The sequence below is a fragment of the Lotus japonicus genome, chromosome 1 (genome assembly GCF_012489685.1).
Source record: "Lotus japonicus ecotype B-129 chromosome 1, LjGifu_v1.2".
NCBI classification, from domain to species: domain Eukaryota; kingdom Viridiplantae; phylum Streptophyta; class Magnoliopsida; order Fabales; family Fabaceae; genus Lotus; species Lotus japonicus.
Window position 1 is genome coordinate 117,997,600 of NC_080041.1, and position 14,613 is coordinate 118,012,212.

The 14,613-nt window shown below is 32.8% G+C and overlaps 3 protein-coding genes across 3 annotated transcripts; 2 read left to right on the forward strand and 1 right to left on the reverse strand.

Annotated features, from left to right (window-relative positions):
* Positions 1–3,633: 3,633 nt before the first annotated feature.
* On the forward strand, positions 3,634–5,831 carry LOC130729747 (glycerophosphodiester phosphodiesterase GDPD1, chloroplastic-like). The gene is made up of 6 exons (XM_057581580.1): positions 3,634–4,006; positions 4,313–4,372; positions 4,469–4,750; positions 4,853–4,948; positions 5,028–5,224; positions 5,340–5,831. Exons 1-6 carry the CDS (start codon positions 3,725–3,727, stop codon positions 5,578–5,580), a joined length of 1,158 nt encoding a protein of 385 aa, XP_057437563.1. The 5' UTR covers positions 3,634–3,724; the 3' UTR covers positions 5,581–5,831.
* A 656-nt stretch (positions 5,832–6,487) lies between these two features.
* LOC130721459 (NAC domain-containing protein 83-like) lies at positions 6,488–7,531 on the reverse strand. The gene is made up of 3 exons (XM_057572257.1): positions 7,327–7,531; positions 6,854–7,113; positions 6,488–6,673 (listed from the first exon to the last, which is right to left on the reverse strand). Exons 1-3 carry the CDS (start codon positions 7,529–7,531, stop codon positions 6,488–6,490), a joined length of 651 nt encoding a protein of 216 aa, XP_057428240.1.
* Positions 7,532–11,645: 4,114 nt separating this feature from the next.
* On the forward strand, positions 11,646–12,192 carry LOC130721468 (NAC domain-containing protein 21/22-like). The gene is made up of 2 exons (XM_057572265.1): positions 11,646–11,861; positions 12,013–12,192. The coding sequence occupies exons 1-2, from the start codon at positions 11,646–11,648 to the stop codon at positions 12,190–12,192; spliced, it is 396 nt and encodes a 131-aa protein (XP_057428248.1).
* Positions 12,193–14,613: the final 2,421 nt, after the last annotated feature.

The window sequence follows — 14,613 nt, forward strand, 5'->3', positions numbered from 1 at the left end:
ACATGACACAATAGGGATTTGGGTTTGACACCCCACCTATTGGGTTTGGCACCCCATGTATTCAATACGGAAATTTAATTTCCGTTTTCAAAACGGAATTTAAAATTCCGATTTGTTTTTTATATGCAATGAACGGTTGAAAATGTGCCACATATGCTAAAATACATAACGGTTTTTTAATTCCCATTTTTTTCGTATTAAAATCGGAATTTAAATTCCCGTTTTTAATAAAGTGGGGTGCGAAACCCAATAGGTGGGGTGCCAAACCAAATTCCCGACACAACACCTATCTCTTCCGCGTTTGCCAATTCAAAAGACACCACACCCACACGCACCGTTGTCTAAATTATTTTTTCTTTATTCTCCTTATCTTCCCCCTTTCAACGGATAAAATGAAATTATTAAACAAAGTATTATTTTTCTATTTTATTTATACACATAATTGCCATCTCGTTGTATTGCATCATCAGATGTTAAGTTCAAGAAATTATAAACAAAATAGGGATAATATTGTACGAAACCTAAAACAATTTTCCTTCATATTTATATATTTACATTGCATTCATATTGTTTTTTTTTTTAATTTAGGTGAGTTTAGCTACAATTACCGTCTTAAACTTTTCTAGAAGCAGAGACCATGCATAGATCATTACTCTGCGTGTGAAAAATATTTTAAAAATGACATACTGTGTGATAGTGGTAAACGTGGCCTTAATATTTGGACGACAAAATGATGACCATTGAATTAGATCAACGACTATCAGTTTTGAACAAGAAAAAAGTGTCAATCGAAATGTTTGTATAAAAATTTAAATCATTAAAAATAGTAAGAAAAATAAGAGAATTATGAAACTAATCAATGAGATCATTATGAAAAGTTGGAACGATGTTAGAAGTCCCACATTGGCTAGAGATAGAGCCAAGATAAGCTTTATAAGGGTAGTGCAAACCTCAACTCTTGAGCTAGCTTTTGTGGTTGAGTATAGGCCTCCCAATTTCTAATATGGTATCAGAGCCTATCCTAGATCCATTTGTTGTGGAGACCACCCATATTTGGGCCACCCGTTGTTGATCCCACGTTCCAGTCTGTTCAATCCTGGACGTGAGGGGGTGTGTTAGAAGTCCCACATTGGCTAGAGATAAGGCCAATCAAGTGTTTATAAGGGTTGTGCAAACCTCAACTCTTGAGCTAGCTTTTGTGGTTGAGTATAGGCCTCCCAATTTCTAATATGGTATCAGAGCCTATCCTAGATCCATTTGTTGTGGAGACCACCCATATTTGGGCCACCCGTTGTTGATCCCACGTTCCAGTCTGTTCAATCCTGGACGTGAGGGGGTGTGTTAGAAGTCCCACATTGGCTAGAGATAGAGCCAAGATAAGCTTTATAAGGGTAGTGCAAACCTCAACTCTTGAGCTAGCTTTTGTGGTTGAGTATAGGCCTCCCAATTTCTAATAAACGATAAACGAAATTCCCCCATTGTTGTAGAATTTTCTAGTCTTTGTCGTGAAAATTGGCAATCGCTCATTAGTCATTCCATGCTTCAATTTCTATGTAGCTTAAGAGTGATTTTTGAGTTTAATTACTTCATCCATTCCTAGTTTCAAAAAAAAAAATACTTCATCTATTCCTAATCCTAATGATAAGAGTCTATATCCAGAAAATTACACTTATAAAAAAAAATATGTAATGATTTCATTAATATATTGATTTTAAAAAAAACTATATAATCTCTCACATTTACGGGTTCATTTACCATACATAATTTTTTCCTTGTGCAAAGTTTGTACAAACCTAATTTTTCTGGTGGTCCAATTGAAGGGTTCGTATAAGATTTTGCTGGAGAAAATTGTGGTTGGGTGGTGGTGTGCTAATTGTGAAGGTGAGGTAAAAGCAAGAAGATGAAGTGGGGGATGAAGAGGCCGGGGTCATCATAATGGAATTTTAAAGACTTTAGGGCCAACTTTAAATTATCTGAAATATTGATTGGGTCTTAATATATAAAGTTTATGATAAATGTGGGCTAATAGTGTAAAAAATAATTTTTTAAACTAAAATAATTTTTTGAATTAAAAAAGGGTGACATGCTAACATAAGTATTATAATTTTCTCTTTGAATATTCTTGTAAAACTTAGAGGTTCTCTCTTTGATTCAGAAGCTGACCTGAGTGTCAGAGTTCTTTTTACAGTACATCCTTTGCCATCCTCCTCATGGATGTATTACTTGCACCACCATGCAATGCACTCGGCCTACATCTACCACATAAAGATAAGAGGTTCTCTGAGCTCTAATTTAGAAAGAACAATTAAAAATAATCTCAGATTGTAATTTTGGTACATTGTCACTTTATAAAACTTCTATGTTTTCCCATGAAGAAAAAAAATATAAAACTTCTATACATAACATTAATTATTTAATGTCACATATAAGTAGTTACATTTTTATTTGAGAAAAAGTTTGATGCACCGACGGTGTAAAGTTTTTTTACACCGTCAACCAATCAGATTTCAAGGATGTGATAAAATCTCTCTTTTCATTTAATTTCTTTAATTGACATGTCACATCCTTGAAATCTGATTGGTTGATGGTGTAAAAAAACTTTACACCGTCGGTGCATCAAAATTAAACTCTTTTTATTTTAATTAATATAAAATTCTATTTATAATGTGGTGATAATCATTGGATATTTGTGCAAATTTTTTCCATACACAGCTAATGTACACACATTAAAATCCATTAAATAATTACTTTGCCCTTGAAAGACTTAAGTTTTTTTTTGTTACAAGAGGAAATTAGGGTTGATTAGTTTATTATTTTGTTACAGAAATAGGTAAAATACTTCTTGAAACAAATAAATAAATGAGTTTAATTTTGATGCACCGACGGTGTAAAGTTTTTTTACACCATCAACCAATCAGATTTCAAGGATGTGACATGTCAATTAAAGAAATTAAATGAAAAGAGAGATTTTCTCACATCCTTGAAATCTGATTGGTTGACGGTGTAAAAAACATTTACACCGTCGGTGCATCAAACTTTTTCTCTAAATAAATTACTCTAATGAAAAAAATTAATTGTATTTTAAATCTTTTAAGAATCACTATTCCCTTTTTAAAGAATAGATTAATTGTTGTAAAATTTCCATGCACTATTTTACCTATTTCGCTTATGAAATTGATAGAGTATATATTTTTTCTTAATTCATGGATAATAATAATATCTTTGACCTAAAAATAAATTTTTTTTGGAAACAAAAAAAATAAAAAAAATAAAATTGAACTGCATGGGAAAAAAATCTAAAAATGGAAGTACATATGCATTATACGGAAACTTGATAGTCTTGACTTATTATTTTTCCTTATTTTCAAAAAAAAAAAGACTTATTATTTTCCTTATAATTTACAACATCGTACGTTACGGAATGGATAATTTGTACAGTTCACAATGATGTGTCGAAATAAACGGAGAAGATCACGTAGGAAAAAACAAATAAACGAAGGTGAACGAATAATGACAATGAAGAATTATGAAAACAAAAAGCCGAATATCCAAAAGAATATGACAAAGAAAGAAAGGAATATTCCAAACGAAGATCCCGTTACATTGTTGTCATAGCATCTTCTTTTCCACGCATAAATACCTCCAAATCCACCCCTTCCATCGCACCAAATTCATCATCATCATAACCTTCCTTCCTTCTCATATTCTTTCTCCGGCGCTATCCATGGCTGCTCTCAAGGCCGTTCATGTCTCCGACGTCCCATGCCTCGATCACGTGCCGGAGAGCCCCTCCTTCGCCCTCTACTCCTCCCGCTTCTCCAACGCCGCCCCCCGCTCCTCCGCCTCCTTCAAATTGCCTAAATTCGTCGTCGTCGGTCACCGTGGTCACGGCATGAACATGCTCCAATCCTCCGATCGCAGAATGTCTGCCATCAAAGAAAACTCCATCGCCTCCTTCAACGCCGCCGCCGCTTTCCCCCTCGATTTCATCGAATTCGACGTTCAGGTAACAACACCATTTCTTCATTTCCCGTTCAAAAAAAATAAAAAAGGAAATAAATATTTTCCAGAATCGCCACGTATTTACCTTTTTAACCCCGGTTTCCGATTTTACCCTTTTCTGGGGTTTTCCGTAAATAGTCATTGATTCTAGGTTTTTTTTTTGTCTTTTGGTACTGATTGGGTAATTTTTTTTTCTTTTTATGGAATTTTTTTTTCTATTTGTGAAAATGAAGATTGATTTTGCTTAAGAAGTTGAGGCAAAAACAGAAGAACAAAAAAAGTTAAAGCAAAACTGCGGGTTTTTTTGTAGGTGACAAGAGATGACTGTCCAGTCATTTTCCATGACGATTTCATCCTCTCTCAAGAAAATGTAAGCTCTCTTGTTCTATGATTAGTTTCTGAAAATGGGTTTTGTTTTGTTGGTTTGGTTTTTTGAATGTGTGTTGTTTTGGGATTATGCTTGCAGGGTACTGTGTTTGAGAAGAGGATGACAGAGTTGAGTCTTGCTGAGTTTCTTTCATATGGTCCTCAAAGAGAGGAAGGGATGGAAGGGAAAGTGTTGCTGAGGAAAACCAAAGATGGGAAGGTTTTGCCATGGGATGTTGAACAGGATGCATCGCTCTGCACTCTTCAAGAAGCGTTTCAAGATGTGGAGCCTTCTCTGGGGTTTAATATTGAGTTGAAGTTTGATGATCATATTGTGTATGAGGAAGATTATCTTGTTCATGTTCTTCAGGCCATCTTGAAGGTATATGCATTGATTACATTCGGAAAAGTTCGTAAATAATGTGTAATTTTTACCAATTTTATTGTTTCAAGGGTTGTTAACTTGGTGTGAATTGTGGAACAGGTTGTGTTTGAATATGCTAAGGACAGGCCTATTATTTTCTCTACTTTCCAGCCAGATGCTGCTTTGCTTGTGAAGAAATTGCAGAGCATTTACCCTGTAAGTTCTTTTCTATTTGTTGGTGTTTGTTTGTTTGTTTGTTTTAGCTTGAGATTCTAACATGGGGTTTTGGACCCAGGTGTTCTTCTTGACAAATGGAGGTTGTGAGCTTTATGAAGATGTGAGGAGGAACTCTTTGGATGAGGCTTTGAAACTCAGTTTGGAGAATGGGTTGGACGGAATTGTCTCTGAGATTAAAGGGGTATTTAGAAGTCCTGAAGCAGTTACCAAAATCAAGGAGTCTCAGCTTTGTCTTCTTACCTATGGAAAATTGAAGTATGTGATCATTTCACATATTTGATGACTTTGTAATGCATCCTTTTCATATTGGTTATTGGTAATTTTGAGTAATTTGGTGCTGACTTTTTGTTTGTTTGTTTGACCATTGCAGCAATGTTCCTGAAGCAGTTCACATGCAGCATATGATGGGAATCGATGGGGTGATTGTGGATTTTGTCCAGGAAATAACAGAGGCAGTTGGGGATATGGTGAAGCCAGCAAAGGGTGGTGATGATGAAGAGGGTTTGACTGAAGGGATTGGGAAGGTGCAGGTCAACAACACAAAGCCTAAATTTTCGCAGCAGGAGCTTTCTTTTATTTTGAAACTCATCCCACAATTGATACAGATTTGATTGAAGAGATGGCATTTCGTGCGGCTTTTCATTGATTTCACCTTTCACATACTGATAGTTTAGGGGTAGACTTGTACATACATTTTATTTTCATGGAGGATGAAGGGAGGCATGAATATAATAGTTTGGTGGTGGGTTACAGACTTACAGATATTGTGAGAAATCAGAAATGCTATCTTCATTGCTTAAAATTTACACCGTGTGAGTGTGACATATCTGTTTCATTTCAATGGAGAAAAGTTGGAAACTTATATTACTGTCCTACTCTGGCGAGGAAAACTTGTTTGTTTCGTTCTTGTCTTTTTTAAGCTCCCTGATAATTGGGAGGGGAAAATCCAGTTTTACATTGTACTCGCTCTGTTAGAGAAACATAGTTGTTTTAGCACAAAACGTGGCACACATGCCAAACAATAATAAACATTAGGATAACGAATTTTAAACTATTCTTTACAAAATCCTAAAATTTGATTTTCAGATCTGAATTCAATCATATACATGAAAATATTTCATGACGTATTTTTTTGAATGGGTTTAATGTATCTTGTAATTGTTTCAATTTGTGTGGCGTAAAATGATTAGATTTTCGAGACAAATTTAAATTCCTTTTTAAATGATCATGAAATAATTTGCAGTAGTAGTTGAAAGACAAAAAGTTAACAATTAGTAAATATATCATCAAAAAATTGTTCATTAATATTTTATTAAAAATCATCATTACATTATCTACTAAAATGATTTATTTTAAAATATATTAATGAAATTAAGAAACACCTTTGAAAATAACCTTCTCTTCTCAAGTAGGATTCGAAGCAACCATGATTAGTTATCTTGATTCAACTAATATCCAAAGAGAGTCCACCCCCAATATTAAAACCTTTTTCATGAAGTTCAAGCAGATTCACTGCCCTCACTTAAAGGAAGGGGTCATCGAGGTAAGACATGAGAAATTTTTATTCTCCTTTTTAAAATCAATGACCTCAACACTTCCATCAATTCTGTCATAGTTGAAGCTCTCCACATTAGACTCTTCTACTTTCTTTACATTTTTTGAATCATTTTTCTGAAAGATGCGGTACACAACCCAATTTGCCATCTGCATATTTAGTTACAAAGTCAAGTGATAAAGAAATACACTAATGATGAATAAAAAAAGGAAATAAATTTAATTATGACCTTATATATCTACCAACCAAAAATTATCATGCGAGTTCAATAGACATAATTCTAAACATGTTCGATTTTGAAGAGGATCATTGTTCTAAGCTCTCTTTACCTTAGATGGGTTAAGTGTTGACACAAGGCGAAACTCATGCATCACCCATTTGGTCTTTCTATAACATGCTCCTTGTACCTCCCAGAAAACTAGGGTGTTTCTCTTCCCAATCACCTCATTGCTTTGAGGGATAGGAACATCTTTGGCTATCTCCACAACCTTCCAATGGCCAATCCCAGCTGTTCTCATGTTAAGGCATCCAAGGTCACGTCCCATGGTGTTATAGAAGAAGCACTTGCGTTCATTGAAAATCTTTCCATCTAAAAAAATAGGCAAACCCAAATTAAATTCAAAACACCAAATTGGTTCAATTCCCACTTAAAAATAATACATGAACATTTTATTGGACAATGAAAAAAATGAAATTTTCTATGAGAGAACCCCCAATGCTCTCTGGGATAGCCCAAGGGGCAAAAAATTAAAGTGTTCGTGAAACAGTGAAAGAAGAGAGGATTAAAAAAAGTTTCACCAACCTCCGGGAAGCCCCCAAGGCTCAATCTGAAACACATCAAAATCTGGAATTATTTGAACAGGAAGAGGTTGAGCAAAGATCCTCCTCTTAAGGTAGAAATCCACAAGAACTTCATTAGTGGGATCAAACATGTATCCAGGTAGCAAATTAATACTCCCATTTGTGTCATAAGTTATGAGGCCCTCTTGCATCTCAAAGGATGTCATCTCAAGTGTAGGAAGGGCTTGCTTGAACTATTTGGGTGAACGAATGGAACAAACTCATGGTCTTAGGACATCTATTTATAGTTACGAGACATGCAATGTCACACATGTTTGAGGGTTAGAGAAGCGTTAGAGTTGTAAGAGAGGGGTGTTTTTTGGGTAGTGTTTTTTGTTTTTGTTTTTGTTTTTGTTTTTGCAAAGTTAAAATTTAACATATCAATTCCGATCCATAAATATTACATAAAACTAGAAAGAACCCCTTATTATTTGCAAAGTAATATATTTAAATAATTATTTATTATCATTTATATTATAAATAGATTTAAAAATTATTATAAGAAATTTAATAAGAATTTAATGGATATGCACTGACAGTGTAAAATAGTTTTACACAGTCATCCAATTAAAGCATGCCACATAGGAGAGATAATTACATTTGACTTTAATTTTAATTAAAAGAATAAGATATTTTCTGATTTGGCGGAATTCAATTGGATGTCTGTGTAAAACTATTTTACACTGTCAGTGCATATCCATTAAACTCATTTAATAATAACATTATTAATTTTTTTAAAGCTGATTAATTAAGAAGAAGAAGGCGTAGAGTTCAATACATTAATAATTAGCTAATATGGAATAATACTTAACCATTTGTAATATTTGATGGCATAATGAGGTAGAAAAGAATAGTTATGATTATAACTTGAAGGCTATATATGACTAATTTTACCATAAATATATATAAGCAAACCAATAAATATATCAATATCTATAAGCAAATCAATAAATATATATAGAAATGATAAAATTAAAATGTAATACATTCAAATGATACTCTTAGTATATGATAACAAGTTAATAAAATCAACACGTTTCCATCTATTTAAATGAAATTTATTTATTTCTAAGTTTTATAATTCTTAAAATTACTTTTACTGAAAAAATATAATAAACAAATATTAAAATAGAAAATAAAAGTAAAACTGCAATGATTGAGACTTAATATTTGAAAATAATAACGATTTTACTACCCTAATTATTTTATCATTGTTTCAAACAAAATTATTTTATCATTGTAGTTTTTTAAATAAAATTTCATTGGTATTTATAATTTAAAATGTTCAAAAGAAATAAAAATTGCAGGATGATTCTTTCAAAAAAAAAAAATTGCAGGATGACATAAAATAATTAAATAAAAATATTTAAAATGTAATTAAAAAAAAAGAAAATTATTTTTAAAATAAAATAACAAAGTAAGATACATCACATAAGTACTTAAAATCAACTAAAATGTAAAAAAAGCAGGAAAATGATGCAATTGTTAACTTTCCCTACATGTTCAGTATGTCATCCTATTTCTCAAATAAATATTAACTTTGAAGTGCCATAATTTTTTAAATTTTAATTTTTTTGGTTAAAAGAGAGAGTAAGATTAAATTAAGGAAATTGTCTTTGAGATTAGTGCGCTGACCGCGGGGCGAGGGATTAGTCTCGCGGTTGTCGGCTGTGGGAATACCTTGGTCAAGACCAAAAGGGGTATTTAGAAGTCTTGAAGCAGTTACCAAAATAAAGGAGTCTCAGCTTTGTCTTCTTACCTATGGAAAATTGAAGTATGTGATCTTTTCACATATTTGTGGTTGATTTTTGTTAGAAATTATTGTTCAATGTAGTATTATACTACCTAAAACCTAGAATTAGAATTAAGTGTTAAACATCTTAAAGTTAATTAAGATGTTGAGAATTACCTTTAATTTAATGCCAGAGCAATAGATGATGAGCGGCGTGATGGGCAACAGGGTGGGGACAAGGAGGGAAGGAGAGGGATAGGGAGAGTGTTTATGTGAGGTTTTAAAAAAGAACACAACCTAGCATTGATTGAATTAGGGTCGGCTTGGTAGATGTTAATACTTTGACCTAGAAAGCGTCGGCTCGGCCGAAACTAATACATGGACTGATATTAATGAGCCAACTCCATTTCAAATGAACTTTGGCTCAGCTGACGCTAATATTTTGACCTAGAACTCATTGAACATAAGAAATCGACGCAAAAGTTGATTGTGATTTATAGTCAGCCTAACCAACCTTGCTCAATTCAATGTCAGTGTTATGGAAGAACATTGTATTTCAACGTTATTTTTTTCATGCACAAGAACCCGATACTTTGTTTAAGGGGAATCGAGCATTTACTACTTGAACCAACCAGCCGTTGATGGTTACTACTTAGTTACTCATATATTTGATTAAAAATAGGACTAATTTATTAAAATATTAGGTTTACTCGTATAAAAATAAATAAAATTTATCCTATCAATTGCTACTACCTAGTTAGCATTCATTTTTACCTAGTTTTATAAAAATAAAAAAAAATAGTTATTGAGTAACAATAAATAGACTATTCACTTTTAGATATTCGTTTATTAATAGTAAATTTGGAATAATTTGGTATTATCACCTCAAATTACTTACTTAAAATTATTTCTTAACTTATATAATTTTCTATAATTTAAATATAGAAAAATATAAATTTAAATAATCAGTCGTTAGAAACCTAACGTCTGATGCTGATGTGGCTTTAATTTGATTTTTTTAATATAATTAATAATATACAGGTCATTAATAACTAATAAATTTTGTAATTAATGTAAAGGTCAAGGAACGTTTTTCTTAAAATTGAAGAATAGACAAAATATTAATGTCAAGTAACTTTTACATATTTAACATTTTACTTTTATATGAGAAAACTTGAGATATTTTAAGATTAATAGATAATAAAATTAAAAATATAAAATATAATAAATAACTAATCAAAACTTTTATTAATGTCAATATTATAGTAATTTTACTTAAAATATATATTATGTTTAATACTTAATATATCTGTAATAAATAAATTAAAAATTACTTAGTTTTATTTTATTTATTTTTTGAATTCTATTCTCAATATAGATTTAATTTTTAATAATAAAATAATTAAAAATTTTAATAATTGAATTTTCTATATGAGAAATTAAGATATTTTATATTTATTAATATAATAATTTATTAGTAACAAATTAATAGTGTCGTTAATGAAATTTATATATTTTGTAATTAATATTTGAAATAACTAATTGTATAATTTCTTTATAAATAAAAAATATTATATTTTGAAAACAAAATATTGTAGTTAATAAGAAGGTCAATAAATTTTTATTAATATATTAAATAACTTTAATAGTTACTATATTTTTTATATACTTTCAAAAAAATACTATATTTTTAATAAAAAATATGAAAAAGAAACAAATATTTGTTTTATTCTTTTAACTCATTTAACAAAATGTTACAAATAATGATCATTTAACAATTTGATAATATTTGAATTTTCTATATGAGAAATTAAGATATTTAAAATTAATAGTTAATATAATTAATAATATAAAAATTATTAATGACTAATTAATCATGTCAATAATGCAAAGGTCAAACAAATTATATATTTTATACTTTTTACTTTTTACTTTTATATGCATTAGAAATCGAGATATTTTATTAGCAATAGGTTTCTCTAACCCACAAAAATTGATAACATTGCAGGTTTGCAGCTATAAATTGAAGTCCTAACCACGTGAGTTCACTGTAGTGATTCACCCAAAGAGTTCAAGCCCCTTGAGATGACATCTTTTGAGATGGAGGGCCTGATAACTTTTGATAAGGATGGGAGTGTTAGTTTGCTACCTGGGTACATGTTTGACCCTATTGATGAGGTTCTTGTTGATTTTTACTTGAAGAGGAGGGCTTTTGATCAACCTCTTCCTATTTAAATCATCCCAAATTTTGACGTGTTTCAAACTGAGCCTTGGGGCTTGCCAGGAGGAATTTGGTGAAACAATTATTTTTATATATATTTTTTTACTATTACATGAGCTCTTTAACCTTTCATAGACTTGATGCTAACCCAAAAAGTGAACAAATTGTTTTGTCAACAAAAAATTCAATACTTCCATTCCCCACGTAATATTGATGCACTTTTTTTAAGTGGAAATTGAACTAAGATGTTGTTGAATTTAATTTGTGTTTGCATATTATTTTAGATGCAAAAAATTTCAATGAGCGCAAGTGCTTCTTCTACAATACCATGGGCCGTGATCTTGAAAGCCTTGAGATCAGAGCTGCTGGAAGTGGCTACTGGAGGGTTGTAGAGAAAGGAAAAGACATTCATATCCCTCAGAACGATCAAGTGATGGGGAAGAGGAACACCTTGGTTTTTTGGGAGGTGCAAGGATCCCAAGCTAGACTAACCAAATGGGTGATGCATGAGTTTCGCCTTGTGTTAATAGCTAATTCATCTAAGGTAATGAAAGAATATAACAATGAAAATTTTCAAAATTGAGAAGGTTTAGACTAATTCCTTTTAAATTCTTATGATAATGTTTGGTAGGATCATTGTCAAAGTTGTTTCATTTGTTTTATCATCAATATTATCTGATTAATAAACTTTGTAGCACAAAATTCAGATGGAAGACTGGGTTGTGTATCGCATTTTAAAAAAAAAAGATACAAAGAAGGTGAAGAATCCAAGAGGGACTAATGACCATAGCTCTAGTGGAGCTATAACTGATGATGAAAGTGAGGAAGTCATTAATTTCAATGCTGAGAGTGATAGTTTCTTAGGCCTTCTCTGATGATCCATTCCTTGAGTAAGGGTAGTGAATCTACCTAAAGAAAAATGTACTCTTTCTTCCTCGTAGTTGTTATCTCTTCTAATTTATCAATAAGTGATTTATTATTGTAATAAATGTCATGTGTTTAGAGTTATCATTTATATAAGTTTTTTTTGAAACGATTTATATAAGTTAATACTTAACAAATTCCTTATTATAATATGAACGATAAAGAGAGTTTAATTTGCTTTTAGAGTTCAAGTAAGTTAGTTTTCTGTTAGTACTTTTTTATACATTTAGCACTCAATAAGATTTATTTTATTACATTTATATGTGATTTATTTTATTTTATTACATTTAATTTTCTTGTCTCGATCGGTCAGGGGCATCGTGTGTATCATCATATTCAAGTGGGATGGCTACCACCGCCTTCATCTTGGGTCAAATGCAATTCCGATGGTTTTGTAAGATCGAGTTTAGCAGCGTGTGGTGGAGTGTGTCGGGATGAGCATGGGCGATGGCTGTTTGATTTTGGCAGGAATTCGGGAACATCTAATGTTTTGTGGCGGAGCTCTAGGGCATTCTCACGGTGATGCTGCTAGCGTGGGAGAGGGGGTATATGTCAAAGTTTTGGTCGAGAGTGACTCGAAAGTGGCGGTCCAGTTGGTAAATGCTGGGTGTGATGATTTGCATCCTTATGCATCTATGGTGTGGCTCAGATTCGTGCTTGGATGGCTAGGGTACGTGTGGGACTGTCGGTGTTCTCATGTCTGCAGGGAAGCGAATCAGGTGGCGGATCGTCTAACCGGCATGGCTCATTTTTTTTAGAACAAAAAGAATGCATTAATATGAAAGTAGCCATGAGAACAATCCTCTCATGTAGATTGTCCAAGGAACAAAAGAAAAAGGACCTAGAAATAATCAATACAGCTCAGAGTCCTAAAATACCCATGTGCTAATTGGTGAAAAGAGAAGCTAGTGAAAGAGCCTCATTAAAACCTCCAAAGGGGAAAACCCAATGGGAAAAAACCCAAAAGAGGAAAAAGAGTGCTCAAGCAAAAGCCATCACCAAAAGCAATTACACAAGCTGGGCACTACAGAAAATACGGACTACCATTGTACATATAGCATTATGCAGCAAAAGAGAACCAGGATCCTAAGATATAGCAAAGACAATTCACCCAAGCAAATTTAAATTACATGCTTATGACAAAAGGGCTTCTCACTGGAATAACAATTGAAACCTTCACTTGAAATTTGATAAGCTCACCACACTTGCCTTCCAAGCTAATCCAACATTGTTTCATTGTCTAGAGGATATTGGTCTTGCTTGACATGAGAAAATAAGACCTGCAGACTTCCATGGCTTTCTTAGGATACCAAATATGATTCATATTTCACAGCAAGAGGATCCACAGTCCAATATCTACCACAACCAGAACTTCCATGAGAAACCAGAACATGCACCTCAGAACAATAGCTCATATATCCATGATCTTACAAGAGATCATCAAAATGCCACAGGATAGAATCACTCTCAACTCCTTTCTTTGCCAAGAAATCTGCCTTGTCATTTGCTCTCTAAGAATGTGACGAACCTCAAAACAATTTACCTCAGCTAAAAGAACATCAATGTGGTTCAAAGTATTTAACAACTTCCAGGGACGATTACACAGAGAATTCACCCAAGAAACAGCCACCATGGAATCGCTCTCAATAATCACATTTCTAATAAGAAATTGTTGACAAAAGAGTAAGGCATGATGAATAGCATTTACCTCGGCTTCAAAGGCGTAACCAAGCCCCAACGGTTTCGAGAAATAGCCTATTATACCCCCAGAGGAACTTCTTAAAATTCCTCCAATACCGCAAATTCTGGGGGCACCAGAGCAAGCACCATCCACATTAAACTTGAGCAGCCCCGAGCAAGGAGGGATCCACGATGAGATTTTTCTAGTAGAGACCTTGCGATTCACCTTAATTTGACAAAAATCACGGTTAAATTGAGCTATCTCGTATGGACAATCAATGTTTGACGATTTCAACCACCAAGCGATACGAAGAAGGTGAAGATCCCACAAGTCTTCAAAGCAGATATGTTTCTGACAGAAAATATAAGAATTTCTAGCACCCCACACAGACCAAATCACAGAATAAGGCACTAAGGACCACAAAAGTTGATCGGAAGAGCATGGCAGAAAATTCCATTCATCAATTAGTGATTCCAGGGAGTGTGGAACAACCCAATGAAAGCCGGCATGGCTCATGAGTTGAGTCTGGGTCTTCGTGTTGTGGAATCTCCTCCTCCGAGTTGTTTTAGCTTGCTTTTGTATGATCACACGGGAGTCACTTTCCCACGTGCTACCTTAGTGTAGTTTTTATGTTTGTTGCTGGGCTTTGACCCTCCATTTAAAAAAAATGATTGATTTAATTTCCAACCTT

Coding starts and splice junctions, on each gene's coding strand:
- LOC130729747 (XM_057581580.1), top strand. CDS start 3,725: ATGGCTGCTCTCAAGGCCGTTCATGTCTCCGACGTCCCATGCCTCGAT. Junction 4,007..4,312: donor TCATCGAATTCGACGTTCAG/GTAACAACACCA, acceptor GTTTTTTTGTAG/GTGACAAGAGATGACTGTCC. Junction 4,949..5,027: donor AATTGCAGAGCATTTACCCT/GTAAGTTCTTTT, acceptor TTTTGGACCCAG/GTGTTCTTCTTGACAAATGG.
- LOC130721468 (XM_057572265.1), top strand. CDS start 11,646: ATGGGCCGTGATCTTGAAAGCCTTGAGATCAGAGCTGCTGGAAGTGGC. Junction 11,862..12,012: donor TAATAGCTAATTCATCTAAG/GTAATGAAAGAA, acceptor TAAACTTTGTAG/CACAAAATTCAGATGGAAGA.
- LOC130721459 (XM_057572257.1), bottom strand. CDS start 7,531: ATGACATCCTTTGAGATGCAAGAGGGCCTCATAACTTATGACACAAAT. Junction 7,114..7,326: donor GCCTTGGGGGCTTCCCGGAG/GTTGGTGAAACT, acceptor CTATTTTTTTAG/ATGGAAAGATTTTCAATGAA. Junction 6,674..6,853: donor CAACACTTAACCCATCTAAG/GTAAAGAGAGCT, acceptor CTAAATATGCAG/ATGGCAAATTGGGTTGTGTA.